This window comes from Dromaius novaehollandiae, chromosome 3, assembly GCF_036370855.1.
Source record: "Dromaius novaehollandiae isolate bDroNov1 chromosome 3, bDroNov1.hap1, whole genome shotgun sequence".
NCBI lineage: Eukaryota > Metazoa > Chordata > Aves > Casuariiformes > Dromaiidae > Dromaius > Dromaius novaehollandiae.
Genome location: NC_088100.1, coordinates 98,465,895 through 98,488,012, shown reverse-complemented (window position 1 = coordinate 98,488,012; position 22,118 = coordinate 98,465,895). Strand labels below are relative to the sequence as shown.

General features: G+C 37.3%; 1 protein-coding gene across 5 annotated transcripts in view; it reads right to left on the bottom strand.

Moving 5' to 3' along the window:
* Window positions 1-22,118, bottom strand: part of SRBD1 (S1 RNA binding domain 1) — a 142,764-nt gene that overhangs the window by 85,497 nt on the left and 35,149 nt on the right. For all 5 annotated transcript variants that reach the window (XM_026121185.2, XM_026121184.2, XM_026121186.2 and 2 more), the window contains 3 exons: window positions 19,328-19,485; window positions 18,010-18,100; window positions 16,661-16,768 (listed from right to left, as the gene is read on the bottom strand). In XM_026121185.2, the coding sequence (XP_025976970.2) occupies window positions 16,661-16,768; window positions 18,010-18,100; window positions 19,328-19,485 (357 nt within the window). The remainder of the gene's footprint in view (window positions 1-16,660; window positions 16,769-18,009; window positions 18,101-19,327; window positions 19,486-22,118) is intronic.

Below are 22,118 nucleotides of genomic sequence, written 5' to 3'. Positions count from 1 at the left end.
ACGAGAGTGTATCTGCTAGAGACTCCACTGCAGCACTGCAGTGGAGAGCCTAGCGGCATTCCGGCTGATGCAGACAACTCCTACAGGGGACTGCGGAGAACATATGCCAGAGCAGACTACGCAACGCCCTTTAATACAGCAGAGCATCTTCTGCCCTCAGGCACCTACTCAGCTCTGCTGGCTAGCGTGGAAGGTGGCAGAGCCACGCAAGTCCCATCATCAGCCTCCCTCTGTTAGACAGCCCAGGACAACCGCTGCCGCTGGAGTCACTGGGGCCCCGAGCCAGAAGAGCACATGGCGCACATTTGCACACCGGCATCACCACTTGCAACAACGTGACCAAAGAGCTGCACTGGACCATTCCAGGGCTTTTACTGGCGAGGGCGTTTTGAGGCTCAGACTATTTCTTACCCACTGCAGGGATGGGGTATTATAGCTGGATGGAAAGGAATATGGCACAAATATTCAATAATTCTGCCCCACGGGAAGGATAGGCTTCCAAGCCTAAACATAAATAAATGCTCAACTAACTCAGATCCAAAGTCTATTAAGGAAGCATGCTTGTAGATTTTAAATGCTAAGGGTCTAATTACCACTTCCCTTTCATTAGCTTTTTTGCTACTAATTTATACAATTATAGAAAGGAGAACATAATCCTAAGTCGTCATGCAAATATTTCTAAAATGCATACTTGAAAGTTATTTTCTAAAAATATTTAGGCAGGTGTGTTCAGGATTCCATTCACAAAGAGGAAAAATAAAACTTAAAATTACTGATATCTCAAACTGGATTTGGGTTTACTCAAACCCTGAGAACCAGAACAATGCATTTCAACTTCCTCTGAGGTTTAGAAGGGCTCACTGTAATCATCGCCTTTACAGGCTCTGTACGATTTATGCAATTTAGTTTTACCAACTGTTGCACAGCAAAGAAATTCCAAGCTTACATTTTCTCATGAAATCCAGCAGAAGGCAACTTACAAAAGCTTAAAAATAAAGCTTAAAAAATAAGAAGCCACACCTACGTAAAGCTTGTCCGCTGGCGTTCACTGTACTAATGATAAATTGTAGTTCACCACAATCTAATAGTATCAAAAAGTTAGCTTTTTTCATAATGCCCAAATGTTTCAAGCAGACCAAAAAGCAAACAACACTGCATTTCTGTGTTGCATATTAAATAAAATACATTTACACAAACCTCCATAATCAGCATTTAATCTGTATTTTTAATTCATAAAAACCTAGAAATTCCGTATAGACCTTAAAATTTAAGGAGGATCTTTTGAGATGTCACCAATTACCTTTTTTGGTTAGCAATAAAACAACTCATTATTTAAAATCACATCTCAATCAGAAAACTTTACTCTTGCTAGCATCAAGAGTCAACCTACAGTAACCACTTTACCAAAAGACAGCGAAGGAAAACTAATTTCCCCTAATTTGCTCTGCTAGTAACTATCAGCAGCATTGCCTTTCCAATGGATGTTCTTCTCCAGAACCTCCAAAGGGTCATTAGCCAGTTTCAGTAAAAAGAAAGTTACAACTGAGAAGAAGGCAACAAGCAATTGTGGACAGACAGGTAAAGCAACAGCACAGTCCCGACAGAACCGGCATGGGCCCATACAAAAGGAAATATTCATAAGCAGAGCAGGAAAACAGGAATAGCAGACAAAAGGACAGCCTTGTTAACCATTCCTTTTAAAGTATGTTTGTATTATCCTTTTAAAGCATGTTTGTATTAAACTGAAGAAACAGGACATATTAGAAGGATACTATATAACAATTTTAAAATCATGATAAAAGTTCATTTAAAAACATTCAAATTGACAATGTCTCTTTCTATTAACTTTTGCAGCAGAGGAGTAGATTTAACATCTCCTTCAGTAGGGAGATAAGCACTGAGAAGTAATACAGGAATATCCAGTTTGATTTACTTAAAAATGACAAACTAACTTCTAGAAAATAACTTTAATAATAAATATGACAAAGTAACTTTGAGCTGCGATTACACTATGAGGAAAAATAGACCAAGAACAAGTAATAAATGCATCACTGATTTTACTGAAGCCTACTTCCAAAGTGTATTTACAGTACAACATCATAATGCTGACAAGAGAATCATTCGGTGAAGATGCATGTCTAAATTGTTTCCCTGAAACATTTCTTGTCAAGTTCAAATGTCAAACTGTGTTTTATCCAAATGTTAGTTCTAGTACATTCCAATAAAAGAACTGAACAGGCAGTAGGCATGTTGCCTTAGCTGCCAAAGATGTTTAATGAAATAAGAAAATTAATAAGGTTTGAGAGAGAGGTTTTACATGAAGAGCCAATTTAATATTAGCAATAACCATAATTGCATATAGATGAACATATTTTTTTCCTCCAAGATTTTTATTTGGAAAGCTCCAAAGGCAGCTAAGCTGTTTGAATAACATTGATAGATTTGATGTTACTTGAAATAATTCAATATAATTAGAAACTGTCATATATTACTTGCAGGTACAAACAGGAGTAAAATTAAACCACTATTTTTATCTTGATAACAAGTTTGCTTTCAGGAGTTTTTGAGAGTTTGAAGGAAAGGAAAATAATGCATAAAATTCTAGAAGGACACAATTAAATTTAAACTTGTATTGCAAGCCACCAAACCAAATCTTATAACCAAAAAGGGGGGAAGGGGGACAGAAATCTCATCACCCTCTTTCTCTGCCATTCTCCCTCCAATTGTCAAAAAAATATATCTGTTCAGTTATGCTCTGGTCATCACAAATTATATCAATGAGAATCATCATGTCATTTACTTATAGCAAGATAGATCCCTTAAACTGCTGAAGCTAACTATGGAAGTCTTTCACACAAATATCTTTCCTAAAGGATGTATGTCCATGCATGTTACGTTTTCCAAAGATTTAAGGTGAGAGAGATCATTAGATTGTCTTGTCTAATTGATGCAGTTCAGGCTATGTAATAGCCATTCACTACATTTTCCTATAAATCCCATACATCCAGAAAGACATCCAGTCTTGCTTTGAAGGTATCAAGAGACAAATAATCAGTTTTTCCTTGATTCCTCCTCAGATTCTTAAAAGCACATACCTTATTTCTACTTTAAGCCTACTTGAATTTAACTTCCAGACACTCATTCTTGCCTTATCTTTTGTTGTTATATTGAAGGGCCCACAGCAACTAGTTTGTTCCCCCAGTTACAGTATTTTGTCCTGTGATCTCAGCATATCTGTCTTCCATTCCCTGCACACCAAAAGTTATATAGTTTCCATAATGCACCACTTGAATTGCAGAATTTTTTTTATAGATAAGCTATATGTAAGTCAAATTATTTGATAAATCTGATTTATGATAATAATACAACCATGCGAAGGGAACACAATACAAATGGGGTAAGCTTGTTAAATATTTCTACAAACACATCCTTGAATAAACAGGTTAGTATAAATAGGTTGGAATCTACAAAAGCAATAGGTAATTTACCAAAACATCTCTGCTTGAATTGGCTATATTCCTTTACATTTTGTTCATTCTCTCAATTCTATGCTATCAAAAGGTACCAAATGTGCTTCTCTTTCACCAAGCATTAACAAAGTTGTAAAAAAAAACATTAGTATGATTCTTAAGATTCTGCCAGGCTTCATTTCTCTGACATTCCTTTCAGCATAAATCTTTTTAAAATTACACATTTTAAAGGTGCAGCTTTATTTATGCCAAAGGAAAACAAGTTTGACACAACAGCTAACAAAACTAAATGCTGTTCCAGCTATATTCTTCTTTGTCTTCTCTGTTCTCCAAGTTGTTCCTGCTGAAAGGGCCTGGTACCAAAGAAGGTGCTTCACATAGCTTGTGCTTTTTGATGTCTACTTCTAGACATACTGTTTCTTACCTCCATATCACACACTATGACAAATGGATCATTTTTCGTTCCCTCCACTTATTCATCATTGACAAGACTGCTAGAATCCAGTTATAAGAAGGAATTATTCTCAATAGGCACCTTCAGTTACAGCTAATCCCTTTTCAAGCTGAAATAACCTACTCAAAGACCCTTTGAGACACACAGCATGTCTATATTCTCTGCCTCTCGTGCCCTGAAAACATCAGAAGTATGCTGAAGCATCTCCTGTTGCTGTGGCTTCTTTCGATGTCATTTATGAAGCTTTTAAGACTGCCATACACTTTCTTGATAAGAAAAGTCAAGAGTCCAGACAACCACAGGCCCCAGTTTCAGCATCATACAAAATTAGTCTGACTTAAGGTGCAACATGGGTAGCACTCAGATCTGCACTGTTAACGGCCTCTAAAAGCCAGTAGCTTGAAATCAGGAGTAGAAATGAGAATTTTATGTAACTGCAGAGGAAAAGAGCCGTCTCTGTATTGACAGACACACAGTATTTGCTTTTCAGTCCTGGAAGATTCTCAAGCTATCAGACATAGAAGTAATTAAAGTTAAATTTTCAAATTTCCCTAAAATTTAAGTTATTTTTCTTTTTTATCCAAAGTTTGTAATAGTTGGGCTCATGGTACTGACAGAATTTTTTAGCAGCTGTCCAAATGTCAATTTCCTGAGGTTTACTACTGAAAACAACCCTGAACAGATTTTCAGAGGGAGAGTTGGAGGCTTCTGTCCAATCTTTGAATCTGCCTGAAAATTTTCATTTCTTCCAAACAATTTAATAGTATTGATACTTCAAGGGGAAAAGGAACTTTTTTTTTTTAGCCATTTCCTATTATTCTTTAAGAACACATGCAACCCACACATGCACACTCCCTAATAGAGATTCAGGACAAAGAGTTTCCTCTCAAAGGTACATCTGTTAGTTAAAAGCCACTGAGATTAAGGTGTGTAAGGTACAGTGTTAGAGAACCCAATATAATCTAACCACCTAACCTAAGCTTCTGCTATCATCATCAACTATAATAGTGCAGTTTAAATTCAAATAAATAAATAAATCTATATACCACATCTCACAACAATAAAGGCAGCCCAGTAAGAGCTGAAATGCAGAACACCAAATGTGGTTTCAGAAATGAATAGGTATGAAGTTTGGCAGAATCTCAACTTAAGTAAAAACATATTACTGGCAATCTCACAAAACTGGAAAAATGCTTACCTTTTCATTACGTTCCTACAGAATGTCTACTTGAAGACAAAACACTATCCAAATATACAACTAGGTCAGACTGTGCAATAATACTCAGTCTTAGTACCTCACAAATCAAAGGATACATCATGTATTTATATCATTTTAATCTGGATGCTATCAATATTAATCACTCTGCATATTTGGATGCCTTTACTTAAATTAACTCCTGACAGAGCTCCATAAGCAATCCTGCTTTTTTACATGGCGAAGAGCCTAAATTAATTTTCCTCATCATTCCTGGTGAAAAAATTACCAATTGTCACAGCTATTTCACAACAAAATCACTTAAATACACACAAGCACATACTTTTAATGCCTCTATGAAGAAAATAATACAATAATAGCTCAAATACTACAAGTATCGCTTATTTTAGATGGAAAGACAATACTGTGGTAAATCATAAGTTAACATTTTAATACTTTTAATTTACATTCACATTTAAGTATTAAAGATTTTGTCAGCATGGCAACACCATACAAAAATTCTGCACTGCCACCAGTAAGTTTTCAAAGGTCTGCAAATCAAAAATATATCAAAAGCAAACATTCACCATCATTCAGTTTAGTCACTATCTAACCGCTCTTAGCTTCCATTTGAGCAGGTAACATCTGAATCTGATCATATTTCATTTCCATTAGCAAACAGAAGCGGAGATGACTGACTTCCTGACTAAACTCAAGCATAAAAAGGAAGAGTACAAGAGGTGGAAGCAGGGGCAGGTGACTCAGGAGGAGTTTAGAAACTGAGTGTGCATGCGGTTAGGAAAGTCAGAGTCCATCCGCTGAGGGTTGTGAAGACAACAAAAAAGGCTTCCACAAGTACATAAGCAGCAAAAGGAAGGCTAGGGAAAATGTGGGCTCACTGCTAAATGGGGCAGGGGCTACGGGGACAAAAGACACAGAAAAGGTCAAGGTATTCCACGCCTCAGTCTTTACCAGGAAGACTGGCCTTCAGGAATCCCAGACTGCTGGGACCAGAGGGAAAGTCTGGAGCAAGGAAGACTTACCCTCAGTGGAGAAGGATCAGGTTAGGCACCATTTAGAAAAACTGGACATACAAGAGTCCACGGGACCTGACAGGATGCACCCACAAGTGCAGACGGAGCTGGCCAGTGTCATTGCTAGGCCATTTTTTATTATCTTTGAAAGGTCATGGCAATCAGGAGAGGTTTCTGAGGACTGCAAGAAAGCAAGTGTCACTCCTATCTTCAAGAAGTAGGATCTGGGGAACTACATGCCATGCAGTCTTACCTCAACCCCAAGGAAGGTGATGGAGCACCTAATCCTGTGCAATATTTCCAGACACATGAAGGACAAGGTGATTGAGAGTAGTCAGCATGGATTTACAAACAGGAAAACGTGCTTAACCAACCTGATAGACTGAGTGGTGGATGAGGTGAAAGCAGTAGATGTTGTTTTATCTCAACTTTAGGAAGGCTTTTGACACTGTCTCCTATACCATCCTCATAGACAAGCTGATGAAGTAAGGTCTACATAAGTGGAGAGTGAGGGGAACAGAAAACTGGCTGAACTGCCAGGCTCAAAGAGTTGTGATCAACGACACTAAGTCCAGCTGGAGGCCACTCACTAGTGGTGTCCCCCAGGGGTTGATACTGGGTCCAATACTGTTTAACATTTTCATTAATGACCTGGATGATAGGACCAAGTGCACCCTCAGCAAGTTCACAGATGACAGGAAACTGGGAGGAGTATTGGATACACCAGATGGTTGCACTGCTTTCAGAGCAAACTTAACAGGCTGGAGAAATGGGCAGAGAGGAATCTCATGAAATTCAAAGCAAAGTGCCAAGTCCTGCACCTGAGGAGGAACAACCCCTTGCCCCCAAGGGGGCAAGGCCAACCAGCTGGAAAGCAGCTTTGCAGAGCAGGACCTGGAGGTCCTGGCAGACATCAAGTTGACTATGAGTCAGCAATGAAACCTTGTGGCAAAAAAAGCCAGTGGTATCCTGGATTGCATCAGGCAGAGTGTTGCCAACAGAAGGAGGTTATCTCCTCTACTCAACACTGGTGAGGCCATACCTGGAGTGCTGGGTCCAGTTCTGGGCTCCCCACTGTAAGACAGACATGGATTTACTGGAGCAAGTACAGCAAAGTTCCACAAAGATTATCAAGGGCTTGGAGCATCTCTCATATGAGGAGAGGCTGAGAAAGCTGGGACTGCTCAGCCTGGAGAAGAGAAGACTCAGGGGGATCTTATCAATGTGTATAAATACCTGATGGGACAGTATTAGGAGGACAAGGTCAGACACTTCTCAGCAGTGCCCAGTGACGGGAAGAGAGGCAATGGGCACAGACTGAAAACACAGGAAATTCCACTTGAACATAAGAAAACAATTCTTCCTGAACACTGGAACAAATTGCCCAGAGAGGTTGTGGAGTGTCCATCCTTGGAGTTATTCAAAACCCAACTGGACATGGTCCTCGGCAACATGCTTTAGCTGATCCCGCTTGAGCAGGGTGTTGGACTAGACAAGCTCCAGAGGTCCCTTCCAACCTCAGAGATTCTATGAACATGTGGTTAGGAGGAAAAAAAAAAAAAAAAAGAAAAAAACAACCACCTACAGTGACAATGAATCATACATGCTAATTTTTGAGTATCTTAAAATAGTGCTGCAGAAGTTTACCTGAATGCCTAAGCTTTTCTGTTTTCTTTGAGACCAGTATTAATACCAAGCTTGGAACATTCAGGGCTCACTTAATTGAACCTTCACAATCCCGGCTGCATAAGAACCTTGATTCCTTTTCTGCATCTGTTCGCAGTAGCTGAACAGATCATTACCTTCTAAGCCTTATGATGAATAGATCTCATTTTAAAACATACTCTGCAGTAACACAAAACAAACATTTTTCAGCTCATTCCAGCCAAAAAATATGCATTATTGGGCAAGGATTTATAGATACCGCTTGAATGCTCACTGTGAGAAGCAGCAATATATCATTAGGTCGCACTTTTCAACTGAAGTCCCCACCAGTTTTAAGCTTGGACATGTACACTATCCATTCACTCCCACAAACAAGTAGGGGAGGGAAAGGAACAGGACAGGGGAACTGTTCTCTTGACAGAATCTGCTGTATTGAAAAGACAATGCACAGAAATGTGCAGCTCAAAAGAGCTCTGGTGTAAGCAGGAGACAGTTAGAGGTGCATGTGGCCTTTTGCAAGACATTCCTCCTGCACACTACAAAACTCCCATATACCATATTTGAGGGCCTCTGTCTAAGGGAAGTACCATGGAAATGCCTTACCCTTTAATCCCTGAGAGTACCTTGGTTCCTTTTGCACAGCTTCCTCTACGAAGTACCAAATTTCTCAGGCTTCTTGCATTCGTCAAAGCATTCGGAGAACTTGGCCACTCCCTATACATCTCTTAACAAAAGGGTCCTATGCCTTTTCCTGCTGAAAAGTTGGCATACACAATGCAGAGACCTGTATGCAACCTTTCAGACACAGATAGCAACCTAGAAGTTTCATTCGTCAATGTCTCTACCAACACTCCAGAAATCATGTGAGTGAACATCAGTTCATTGCAACCATTGCAAGGAAGGGTGGTTTGGTGACCCTTCAGAGAAAGAAGATTGTCAGACTGAATGAACAGGTAACGAGAACAATGATTCTGGGAGAGATGAGTATGTTGCAGTATCACCTTATGTTATGTTGATTCTCCTGTATGAGCTCTTCATGGAGTCTTCAAAATGAAACTGAAAACAACAGTGTGTTGTTGACCAAACAGCACAAAAAAGGTTACATCCAAAGGATATAATCATATCAAATAACAATAACCTAAATACCTTCATTTTGAAATAAAAAGCTTGTTTTTAACCTCTGAGGTACCCCCTTGAGGTTTTTTTTCTCTCGAGTTTTGGGAATGAAATGCATAGTCTTGCACTATGAAGGTGCTCTGTGCAATACATATATTCTGTAACTGCTCCCAAAGGCCCAATGGGCACACTCAGTGCAGAAGTGCTAGCACTGTTCATTGTATATCTTTCTTTGCACGGCTTCTCTGAATTACCTTTTAGCTTTTCAACTTTTTCTGGTTCTTCTGTTTGCAAACAGTTTTTCATATGCTTCCCGTTCTTCACCTGACTTCTGCTATACAGCAATAGCAGATGCCTACTAGCTCATTATCTACAAAACAGCATGTTTTATTTATTTATCTGAAAATATCAAAGATTTCTACAAGGCAATAGCACCCCTGTGTACAAATTACTGCTCAGTGGGGAACATAAAATAAAATTGAAAGTAGAAGTTATTTTGCAATCCTGAATATGACAATGACTTGTCCCTCTTTGAGAAAAAAAGAAAGGAGAAAAAACATATACTCGGGGCAGGGAACTATAGTTATCACACTGACTATCTGATTTGCAAGACTAGATTTGAGATCAGTACATTTCCAATTAAAGAGTAAACAGAGGTGCCCTTGAACATACTGTTATGTGCTTAACAGCTTTTTGGCCTAAAATTTTTCCTAATTTTATAGAAGCAATTCTTGTGCTTAATAACTTTACAATGTCTAGTGAGATTTACACACGATAAATACATAACAGTAGTATCAAGCAGTGATTTAAAAAGTTACTATGATTTTCTCTTGAAAGGATAAAACAAAGAAGGGAAGTTTTGTGAATAATTCCCCCACACAAACCAAAACTGTTTTCCCATAGATTGTCCTGAACCTGAGTCAAATGACATGTTCTAGTGATCTGGAAAAATTGACTTTCTCCTCTAGATTTAGATTTCTTTCAATAGTTACTTTCTTCCCCCCTGCCTGCGTTTCACATTGCTAAAGTCTAGACTCCACATATAACTTTCTCCTTTCTGTACTTAAAGGAATTCATAATCTCTTTAGCCACACTGACACACTCCCAAATAGACAGTGTTCTCATCTTAACAACAGTAAAGTTGTTTCTCTGAAATGGAATTCAAATAAGAGGCTATTCCATAATTATTCCTATTTCCCTCATTGTTATTAAGACTATTTCACAGCTTCAATGTATTACTTTTAAAGTCTGTTTCAAGAATTTCATTTTCATGCTATACCAGTCAGAAATTATCATCTGTTTCACCTGTGCCATTTATGTGTTTCTTCATTGCTTTCCCGTTATTTCCTTCTGAAAAAAAACCCAGAAAATGGTTCAAGATTGTACTACTGCCTACACTAAACCTTTATAATAAGCAACATAGCTAGGGGAAAAATCAAATCTTTCCTTTCCTAGACTGCTTCAGAATCTAAGAGGACTTCTGAATTTCTCTTTTGAACATAGGATGGATTCAGCTGAACTTAGATAACAGCTTGTGGTTGTAACAGGAACAGACTGCAGATACCATTTTGAATGCTGCTACTTGCTACGGTTCATACTGTGCTGAACATATTCAGACTAATTACTACCGAAACTTATGAATAATCAAGTGTAGCAAGAGGAGAAAGTCTCTATGCAAAGTAAAGTTCCAATTTACAGGACAGTCTCAAATATAAACATACACAAAATGATTGTTCATTTGAAATGTACTTGACCATGAGATTTTATTCAGTTTTGATAGATAATCACAATGGATAATTACTTGTAAGGGATAAAAGACAGCTTGGTTGGAAAGCAGTACATAGTTTTAAATATTTTTACTGATTATATCCTCTTCAACACACATTTTAATCTATTGCTCAATAAATTGTTTCTTTGTTGTTTAGAGCTTCTCATGACTCCATTAGAGCTTGAAAGAAATGAAAGCAGAACAAAGGTTCTTCAGTGCACAGTTCAGACACGTGTGCATTGTTTCTGCGGAATATGTATTCCTTTTGCAAAAATTTTGCAAATTATTTTCTACATTCAGTATTAGACATCTTATGACTTAAGATGCGTTGATGCAGATAACGTGTCATTGATATCGTTATATTGCCTAATGGACCAAAATAACAACTTAAAGTAAATATAATCAAAATGAAATAGGAATAAAGTTTCCCATTCCCTATCCCCCAACCCCCCCCCCAGACTCTCAACAGACTTGAAACAACTGCATTAATGCAGCAAGCAATAGCTTGTAAAAGGATGCAAACCAGCTGAAACATTTGACAGACAGTGTTAAATACCAGGGGATTCATATCAACCACTTTATTTGAAAAGGTGCTTTGATGTTGGCTATCTTTCATGTACCTCTTTCATGGCACATTAATAAGGAAAACTGAGATGGGGTAAATTAAGTCCCAAGGTCATATCTAGAGTTACAGCACTGTGGGTACCTGATGAAATACGGATTAATGCTGCATGAGCACTGAATAAATAAAACCACTTCTGTTAACCACTCAAACAAGTTTTACAAGTAGTTCTGAACTTCATTCGGCAACTAGACTTCAGACATCTTAATCCCCCCACACTGCTTTGAAACCTAATTATCATAATGTGAACCCGAATGTTAGGTCCCTTTCAAACTGCGAGTGCTATGAAGCAGAAAAGTAATGGGAATTAAGCTAGTGTAACATTAGAAATGTAGAGGCACAGAACTTGAAAGTGGCATTTGTTAAATCTGAGAGAGTATAATGTAGATATTCAACAACATAAAACACATTAAAATTGAAAGGGATATTTAAAGCATGTGCAGACACCTATAAAGTACAAATGGACCAAAAACCCTGTAGAACAAACATTTCCAAATCAATTTCTTGCCACCAAATTCCAACTTCAAAAGGTATTAAATGGTGCTATTCTACTTCAGCAGAACACTTCTAAGTATTCTAAAGGAGACAATTTAAACATTAAAGAAAACCCAATGAGAATTTCACAAGACATTACAGATTTTCCCTGATTTGTCACAGTACAGAAGTGTTTGAACTTAAAGAGCAGTAAATTATCAATTAGATTGCTTATAAAACCTCAAGAGTCAGAAAACATTTTGCTGAAGGTGACAAAAAGATTTTGTATCAAGTTTAAAACCAAGCATAACAAAAACAAACACCAAGCCACCCAGAAAACAACCAAAACCATACACTTGCCTGTTTCAACTCTTACTTTACTGCTTGTTGAAAATCATCAGCAGTTCACGAAACCTATCAAATTTTTTCAGTGTGAGCTGTAATAATTTATTCTAAGTTTGGATTAATATAACCAGTAATTAAATAAAGTTGGACTAGCAAAAATGTTTGTATTGTGACAATGGAAACATTCAGGCAGAAAAAAATTGCAATTTTATTTTTCTAAATATGATTAAGTAGTTTGTGTAGTCCCACTCTAGCATAGCTCACCCATCATTCAGATAGTATTCAGTCCCAAGATAACCTAGAACTGACAGTAGTCAAAAAACAAAAAAAACAAAAAAAACACCCAAAAACACCCCAAAAACACCCCAAAAACACCCCAAAAACACCCCAAAAACACCCCAAAAACACCCCAAAAACACCCCAAAAACACCCCAAAAACACCCCAAACAGTTGCAGTGATCTAAACATGGAATGAGATTCCCAAATTTTTTCAGGATTTTAATTTAATCCAAAAAGGCCAATGAAATCCTAAAAGTTCATCATCTGCCATGTTAATGCTGACACACCATTGTTTCATTTACATTTCTGGTCCTGTTAAAACAAATACACTTGTCTAAAACAGAACATCTGTTTTGGTTATAATACATTGTATCTTTGGCATGAACTCACAATAGAAGTAACATAAATAATCAAGAATATTTATTGAACCTTGTAACAAAAACTGATTTGTAAGAAAAAACCTAATGACCAGATATGACTGTCTCTGGGCTCTAGTCCAGTCCTAATCTAAGTCAATAAACATAGCTCTACAAGGGAAACTACATTAAAATAATACAAAAAGTCCTGCAGTTATTTAGGTTGGATGTAGGTATCTGAAAGGCTGTTGGTTATAAAAATATTGAAAAATATTTGCTTTAAATCAAAAACTGTCAAACTGAGTCCAGAGAGTTTTTAAAGCCACAAAAGAAAAAAGAATTGTGCCATATGCCTTATTTCCTATCGTTTACACCAATTTGTCTTCTCATCACAAAAGTTCAGTAAAACTATACCTAGTATGTAATTGTCAATGCTGACTTATTTTAATAGCTTGTCTTTTACACATTTATTGATACTAGAAAAACACAAAGTGATGATCAAATAAAATACCATGATAAAATAATAAATATCAAATAAATGACTGATAATTCATAATTGATTTATTGATAATAAATATCAAATAAAATATCATGATGTTTTTAAGAGACAAATTTAACTCACTTCCATGAAGAAAATTATTTTGAAAATCTGTCAAAACTGACACAGCTTAAGTATATGGACTGGAGGTAAAAGAGTAAGAATAGGCTTTTTTTTTTTTCTTTTTAATGAAAAATCACTTCTGCTCCCTATCTCCACTTTTAACTATAAATTTAAGAAGTATCACCTTGCAGGCTTTATTTGCAAAAGAAGCTAAAGTCTGTAGCTCCTATCAGCCATCTCTTCTGAAGGACAGCTTAAAACATTGATTGGGCTTTTGTTTTTAAAGTCCTGTAAAACAATCTAGCCTCATCTGCCAGGTGACTTTATTTGGGGTCCTTTCAAGAAAAAGTCATATAAACTCAAATACGATTGGCTATTCTCTGAAATCTGCATTTAGCAATGAATTGAGTTCAGTTGCACTGGGCAAGGATTTCTGCCTTCACACCGTTCAGTGCATCAATGTGAAAGGCTGAACGCTTGGAAAACGGTAGTGTTAAACTGTAATAGAATGCCGTTGCACTTAAGTACTTTCTTTCTTTTTTTTTTAAACAGTTCAAACAACTGAATTCATTTGTAAACCCATTTGCTTAGTGCTGCAACCTGCTGAAGCAGATCTTTAAGAATGAATTGTTCCAATTTACTTAAATTGGTTTCTTACAGACTTTAAATGAAAACCAACAATTTACATAGATCACTCAATCCAAAAGGATACTACAGGTTTCCACCAAACGGACTAAAAAGCTTTATTCAACCTATGGGTAAACAAAGCCCTCACATTTTCTCTATCATGAGAAAATGCACACAAGAAAATAAAGTAATCACGGGGAGACTTAATATGTGGAAACTGCGTAGTGAGTCGTACAGAGCATGCATTCTTGAATCATCAAAACATTTTTAGAGATGACTGGCAGAGCTCATTCTTCCATTTCATCTTCCATGGTCCCCCTCAAAAGGCGCAGTAGTGATCTTGCAACATATGCCTGCTGTGACCTAGAGTTCAACTGATAATTCTAGACAAGCTGCTCCACATTAGGAAAGATCACTTATGTTTTTAAGCTCAGATTTAAGTGTTAAAAGGCCTGATATGAATTCCAGGCTTTTTATTGGATTACTGGGGGATAGAGGGGGAAATGATCATTAATCTCCTTCTATTCCTTAGTAGCAGAAGGTAAGGAGGAAGTTTTCTGGAGCTGGAATGGGGACAGAGTAGCTACCTTGCAGGATTCAGTGGTAAGACTGTGAAACACAAACACTAGATAATGGGATGCATATAAAACTAGTTTAGCAGAAAGGGCAACACAGGAATCCCAGTCTTCAAGAAAGAAATTCAGTCAAGACTGTCGAAATAGGACAAAAGACATTAGGACTGCAAGTCCAGCTTATCTGTAAACCTACATACTCCTGAATGGTAGTATCTGCAGAGTACAGCACCAAAAAATGTCATCTATAACATGTAGTGCAATAAAAACTTAAAACCATCCTTCTTTATTTTACTATGTAGTACCTCAGTGTTCTACACACAGATTCTGAAGTAGGGACCAACTTTTCATCATTTATGAGCACAGCACAAGGAAACCATTAACATCACTACAATATAAATAAATCCTGGGAGTAAATACTATTTTGATTATGCTAATTTTTATTTCCAGTAATTATTCTTGTGGATCAACAATTATGTTTACATATTTTTCCTACAAACATCTAAACAAATTTTGGAAAAATTTAAAATTCACCAGCGATCTTAAGGAAAAATGAGCCAAAAAACCCCCAAAACAAAACAAAACCCCACTGAACTACTAGACAAAGCAACCTACTTCACAACTTGTATGACTTCTTCCTCGTACTAATTCCTATTTCACAACAGTTTTTATCAGTTCCAAGAACTTAGTAGCTCCATCAGCTCAAAATCAATAGTGATAATAATTTTGCAAATTCTATAATCTTGCTCTACAAACAGGGAAAAAAATATAAAAACAGAAGAAACCACAGTAAGAAAACCACCCAAAGTATTATATAAATAAATTTTGCTGTATGAACTAAAGAGTTACTTGCATTTTGTAGCACATGATGAAAAACAATTCAAATCAAATGACTGTGGCTCCTTCAAACAAGGAACAAAGGGTTTATGCTACCATAAAGGATTTTTAAACTGCTTGAGGTGAACAACAGTGAAATTTACCATTTGCCAAAAAGCTCAGCGTGAAGTATTTACCATTCTATACTGTCTACACAAATCCACTGTTTTGGGGTTGAATTCAGTAAAGAGCATACATAACTTTTCAGAAGCTTGAATGGTCTCTTTCTTTTGCAATTAAAAAAATCTGAAAACCCCTACTATGTCTCTTGAAATACAAAGCAGATTGAAGCATCAATCTGGCTGCAAATTTATACTCATTATAGAAGCAAAGAACAGTGCTATTAAATAATAGTGTCATTTCATAGGAACAATACATTTGTTGAACGTTTCTGTAAGATAACTTTTTAACCTATGGAGAAGAGGCTCCATTAAATGGAGTAGTAGTTTGAACCGAAATAGGTGATGTCTTTTTCAAAAATTTAGACAATGTATTTTATTATACTGAAATGCCATTTCAGTATGCTAACAAAGTAAAAATTAAATATTGCTTCAGCACAAAGAGTAATCCAAGATTTAAGTCACAAAAAAGGTTAAGGGGAAAAAAACCCTAAGTGTGAATAATAAACTAAGAGCATTTCTGCATGATGGAAAAGAAAGCAATATAGGATAGCTGCCATTCAAACCAAAAGCAGAATAGTTAAGTTTGAGTTCAGCAAACTAACAGATAAAATTTGAAGTTGTAACAGGATAAATACCTTCACAACTTTCTGCTGGGTGTTAACAAAATATTTACTCACAGACCTCTTCCTACCCAGAGGATTAGCAAACATTCCATACCATCGACAACGCGAGCATTAATGTTTGCATTTAAACCTCATTGATCAGGAAGTTAAACACACAGTGCAAACACTAGTCCTTGGCATGGGTTTAAGCTGCTAGGCTGGCAGACTCTGTTACAATGTTAATGACGACAGAGGGAGCTTCAAGAAAAGGAACTTCAGGGAGTGTCTCTTACTGACTCGGAGAACTACCTTCTTGCTCCAAAGAGCTACAGCCATTTTCCCTTGGTGAGAAGGATGAGTCAGCGTGACTCAGCAGAAAAAGATGAGGCGACAGAAAGAACCACTTCAAAAATTATATTTAAAAATACCTGCTAAGTTAAAACGTGAAGAGATGAACATCACAGAAAGCAAAGTGATCTTACCAGTAAACGACATCCAACGGTGCAAAATATTTCTTCATAATTAAGTCAGCGAAGTAAGCTTCTGTTTCTCTGCAGGCCGTGCCATTGCCAATCACAATAGTGCTACAGCTTTGCATAGGGTTAAAAAAAAAGAAGGAAAGAAAAAAAGGTTATTCTTAATTATTCTTTCAATTTTTTTTACAGACAGTTTTTGATACACAATAATTTTGATGTACAATTACTTTGCATAACAGAAGGCACACATGCCTCAGGAGGCCCTTGGAACCTCACAAATATTAGCATCTTTACTGGAAACCAGGCTGATTAAAAAAAAAAAAAAACAGAAAAAAGAGCAAAAAACCCAAATCAAGCCCGATAAGGCACAATAGGGGGACAAAAGACTAGTAAGACTAGTGACATCCCATTGTATTTAACAGGTCTTCAGTATGACAGTTCAAGAGATGAGGCAAAATTTTCACTCATTCGTGATGGAATTGAACAGTGGCAATACTTGCAGAAAAAACAAAAATGATGCTTCATATTCATAAAAGAAAGGTAATGTATTCGCAGTCCGCAAACCCTTTTAACCTCTTATTTCCTTCATCTGTTACAACTCACAAAAAAGGGCAGAAGCCCAAGCAATCAGAATTTCAGTTCCTTAATAGGAACATCATAGTTTGCAACAGCTTGCAAGGTTACTCCCTCTGAATGCCCCCAACACAGCCAGTCCGCCACCAAACCACCATGTTTGAAAGCAATCTAATGCTTAAAGACAAACCAGACTGTATACAGTGGCAGTTCAGCAGCTGATTCAGTGGACCATCTGTCTGTCCACAGGGGATCGCAAAACAGCTAGCTACAATAACCCTGTAATCATGCTATCCCCATTTATGAGTCAGTCTAGAGTTCTACCAGGTCAAGATTTCCTTTGCTTAATACAACTCTTCTGAAACTAAATGTGGCTTTTCAAACAGGCAAGCATTGGTCAGTGATTTTATTTGGGAAAGGGGGCAAGGACATGAGGTGGGGGGCCAAACCTATTCCTTGGCTGAATGTTAATTTCTGCTCCTAAAAATTAAATGCATCGACAGAGTTTTATGGAGATACATTCATGTCATGCAGCTTTAGTCACAGTCATTCTTCAATTTCACATGCTGCTAACAGCATAAAAGCATGAACATGGACTGAAAGAAAAATAAGCCCTGAGCTACATTAAAAAAAAAAAAAAAAAAAAAAAAAAAAAGAGTAATTCCAGTTAAATCAGTAGAACTCTGATTCCACCCTTCCACCCAAAGGCCAGTCTTGATATAGTGAAGATTTCTATTAGATTTAGTAAGAAAGAATAATAAGTGGAAGCTTCCTTAGCATACTTGTATTGTAGAAGGTGCCTCTTTATCTTCTCAGCTTCACGAAATCCTTGACCAGAGTGCAAGTAGACGACATCAGTATGGAGTATCTGACCTAGAACAATGAAAGGCAGAGCCATTGATAAAAATAGAGATCCAAAAGCTATTTCCTATTTCCTGCTGAACTACTAAAGTAATTTGATGATTCACAAAGAAAGCTTTTTAATAAGCCATCCTTCCCTTTCATTTTTACATCCTATTATAAAAATAATTATGGTGGGTGGAGGACAGAAATGCTTTGGCTGCCAGAGCAAAATTGAGTTGACACATTTTCTAGGTCCCTAAAGACATATCCACATAACAAATAATGAGCATCTAGTCACATTAAGCAAATAAAACATATCATATTATCAAAGAGAAAAAGAGCAATTCACTGAAAAGGACTTATTGCTATAGCCTTGTAGATTTTACAGATCCATTAGGGAGAGAAGAAAATTAGAAATCCAGGTTTAGACCTGCAAGCCAGAAGCCAGAACTCCAGTGCTGCTCTTGCCATAACCCCATCTATCAAATTTGAAAACATCTCGGTATTAACTGGTATTGATAGCTCATGGCACAGTAAAAGTTTGAGCTGCCACTGCAAGCTAACAACCATTTACTTTACCTTTATTAGCATTTCAGCACACGCAAATGACAAAACCTCCCTTCCTCCCTGCTGGGTGGACATATTTTCAGAGAACAGGCAACGACAAAATACGAGGGAAAAAACAAACCATTTTCTCATGGGTATATAGAGTTATCTCCAGATGAGACTGGGATGGTTTTGTCCTTTATCTGTCTAAAAATTGAACCTAAAAGAAGTTCTGCAAATACTTTTTCTGACTGCTCACATTAACACACATATGACTAAAGGAAAGGGGCTGACTTAAAAAAATGTCCCGATGTCCGAGATACTACCCATGCAAAAAAAGCTAAGTTATAGCAAATATTTAAATTCAAATCTTTTGTTAATCAATAAAAATGACAGGTGTGCTCTTTGCTGACTACTGAGAGGGACAATTATGTGAACCTGTACTCAGGAAGGCAGAGAGGATTTTAACTTCTACTTCAGAAAAAGAGTAAAAATACCAAAAGAGACACTGGAATTCATACACACGAAATTTGACCTTGTGCCTGAAGAAGGGAATTTGCATGACAGGATGTGTGGAAACACAAAATCCTTAGCAAAACAATAAAAAAAAAATCTGATAAAAAAGCAGGTTTTGTAACAACTATCCTTTACAGTAATGTATATATTTAACAGTTCTTTCAAAACAGAAGACTATTCAGAATTGAAACTTACTGGTTGGTGAAATAATAGCCAACTTGCAGCCATGTTTGTAGCCAGGATCTACTCCCATCAAAGTACGACCCCTAACAGGGCTGGTCAGAAGCAACTGCCGAAGATTTCTTCCAAACATCATCACAGACTCTTTCTCTGCATCAGATGTTAACTTTGATCTTAGAAGGATGAAAGCAGAAAACATTTTTCCTCCACTTAGCTTTCAAATACACTTTTGAATTGTTCCAAAGTTGTAAGTTTTTTCCAATAGGTCTTCATTACCTTCAAATAAACATTGCACTTTCAATGAAGTTTTTGACACTTTTTTAAAGGAACAGTTATATGACCATCTCATTCTGGTTCTAAGAAAGTAGATGAATATTACAAGTATAGTAGAAATACCTGTAAATCTTATCAAAGCATGCACACATCTCAACTTTAATTGAAACAGCCACCTATTATAACTTTGAGAGCAACTTCCCATCAAAGCTTGTATCTACTTGCAAAGAAAACTGGCTTTGAAAAAGGCATGGGTTGAATTCATCATAATTTCCCAGTTCCAGAGAAAAATCACAACTCAGGAGAAGAGGGATGATCACTTAGGCCAGAAATGGACTAGAGAGAAACAGGAAGGGTCTACCCAATTAATTGCTTACACTCTGTGAATCATGAGACATCTAGTCTGGTCTACCAATTACATTATTTAACCAGCATAATTGAGGTGTGCTGATTTCATGTCGCTCTGTGAGGGTATTCTGCTTGCTCAGTAAAACACAAACCAGAAAGTTCACAAGTTCATAATATTCCCCATCTTTCTCTTTTCTGTGTTTTTCAACAAAAAGAATGGAAGTGAGTCAGTGCACCAAGAATTGACTTGGGTGGCTTTAACACTGTGCAGTAAGCGTTCTTGTTTATGTGAGACAAATCACAGTCTTCTTAAGTGAAGGTGTGTAAGATGCATGATGTCTTATTCGTCAAAAGTGGCCAGTGAGAGAACGACTGGAAAGGACAAGTATTTTTGTCATTGTATGACTTCTTATATAAGAAAGCAAAATTGAAAAGGTATGGGACACAAATATTCATCACCCTTTTTTTTTTTTCTCTTTTCCTTCCAGATATTCATTTCCATTTCCACGGTCAATAACTAGAATAATTGGGCAAGCAAAAGCAGTCATAACTTTAACACCATCCGTACCACTCCTTTCTTTTATCCATCACTGAAAGGAGTGGACATCTTCAGATGTGGGAGAATTTAAGAGTCTGACTTGAGTGTGCCAAAGATCCAGTCATATACCCAGCTTAGCTCTGTCTCATCACAGAGTGGAAAAGAGGGATCTGGTAAGTCCTCATCATCTCTCATTTGTAAAGTGGACTAGAGATCCTCTTGCAAATCTGTGGTAAATGATCTGTGTCTCTGACCTCTTAACCATTCACATTTTTGGGTATGCAGCTGTGGGTTCAGAAAGACAGGCTGATGTCACTACCGAATTTCTGTGAATTTGATAGCATTTTACATGCAGCTGGTTCTACAGCTTCCCTCACAGCCAGTCCATTGTGCCCATTCTGAAGGTCACAGCAGCCGCAGAGAAGAAAAAATATTTTAAAGAAACAAGCAAACAGAAAAATGACTTAAAAAAACACAACAGGCTTCAGAACATATGAAGTGGCACATTAGCAACTTGACCCCTTCACCCTCTCTGTCCCAAACTATCCTCCCCCCCCATAGGTGTGCTGAATTTCAGTTTCCCGATATCTTGTTAATGCTCAGTCAGCGGTTCTGTTCCACACATTACTGGTAGACCATTTTCTAAGGAAGTGTGCAAAAGGAGAAGAATACTCTTACTCCCCCACCACATTGTTTCTGTACAGAGTATACTAAATTAACAGATATTATTTAGAGCTAGATAGTGAAGGGTAAACATGCATTCCAAGACTCCCTAGAAATTCAAATGTCCTCTCGGCACCAAAGACCTGATGCTCTGGATATTACCACCACTAAAAACAAGAATATGGAAATGGCTGTGCTAATGTAGACAAGTGGTCTCTCATCCCAGTATCTTGTCTCCAACCATGGCTATAAGCAGCTCTCTAGGGAACAGGAATAACAGCACTAGCATGCCTGTCCCATAATCTTATCTTAGCCTACAACTATTTTCAGCTCAGAACATTTCCTAAGCTTGACATGGTTCATGTCTTAGTAGTCCACAACAGATCTCTTGTCCAACTATTCGTCCCGTTTCCCACTGAACCCGTGAGCGTTTCTTGCATTCACAGAGTCCTTTAGCAAAAGTTCTACAGGTTCATCACAAACCATGTGAATAGCTGTCTCCTTTTGGTTGGAAGCTGATTCCTTTTAACTTCATTTGATGGAACCCTGAGGTCTTTTTTTGTTGGAAGAGACAATAAAAAAAAGAAAATATCCTTAGAAACCTTATACCACTCATCACACAAGTCTTCTCTTTTCCAGGCTGAAGACTCCTAGCCTAGTCAACCCTTCCTCACACAGAAACCATTTCATCCCTTGTTCATTATCCTTTTTCCCCTTCTCTGGGACTTTTCAAGTGTTAATACATTTTTTGAGATGAGAGGACCAGAACTGTACATAATATTCAAAATACAGGCAGACTATATCATTGGTTCTGTTTTGTCTCTATTCCTTTCCTAAATAATCTTATCATTTTATCTCCTGAGCACCTAACACTTTTGTGGAGCTACCTTCCATAGCACCAAAGTCTTTTTCCTGAGAGCAGGGCAGCTCAGAACTCATTGTTTTCCATATAGAAAGAGAATTACATTTCCTCACAAGCATCAC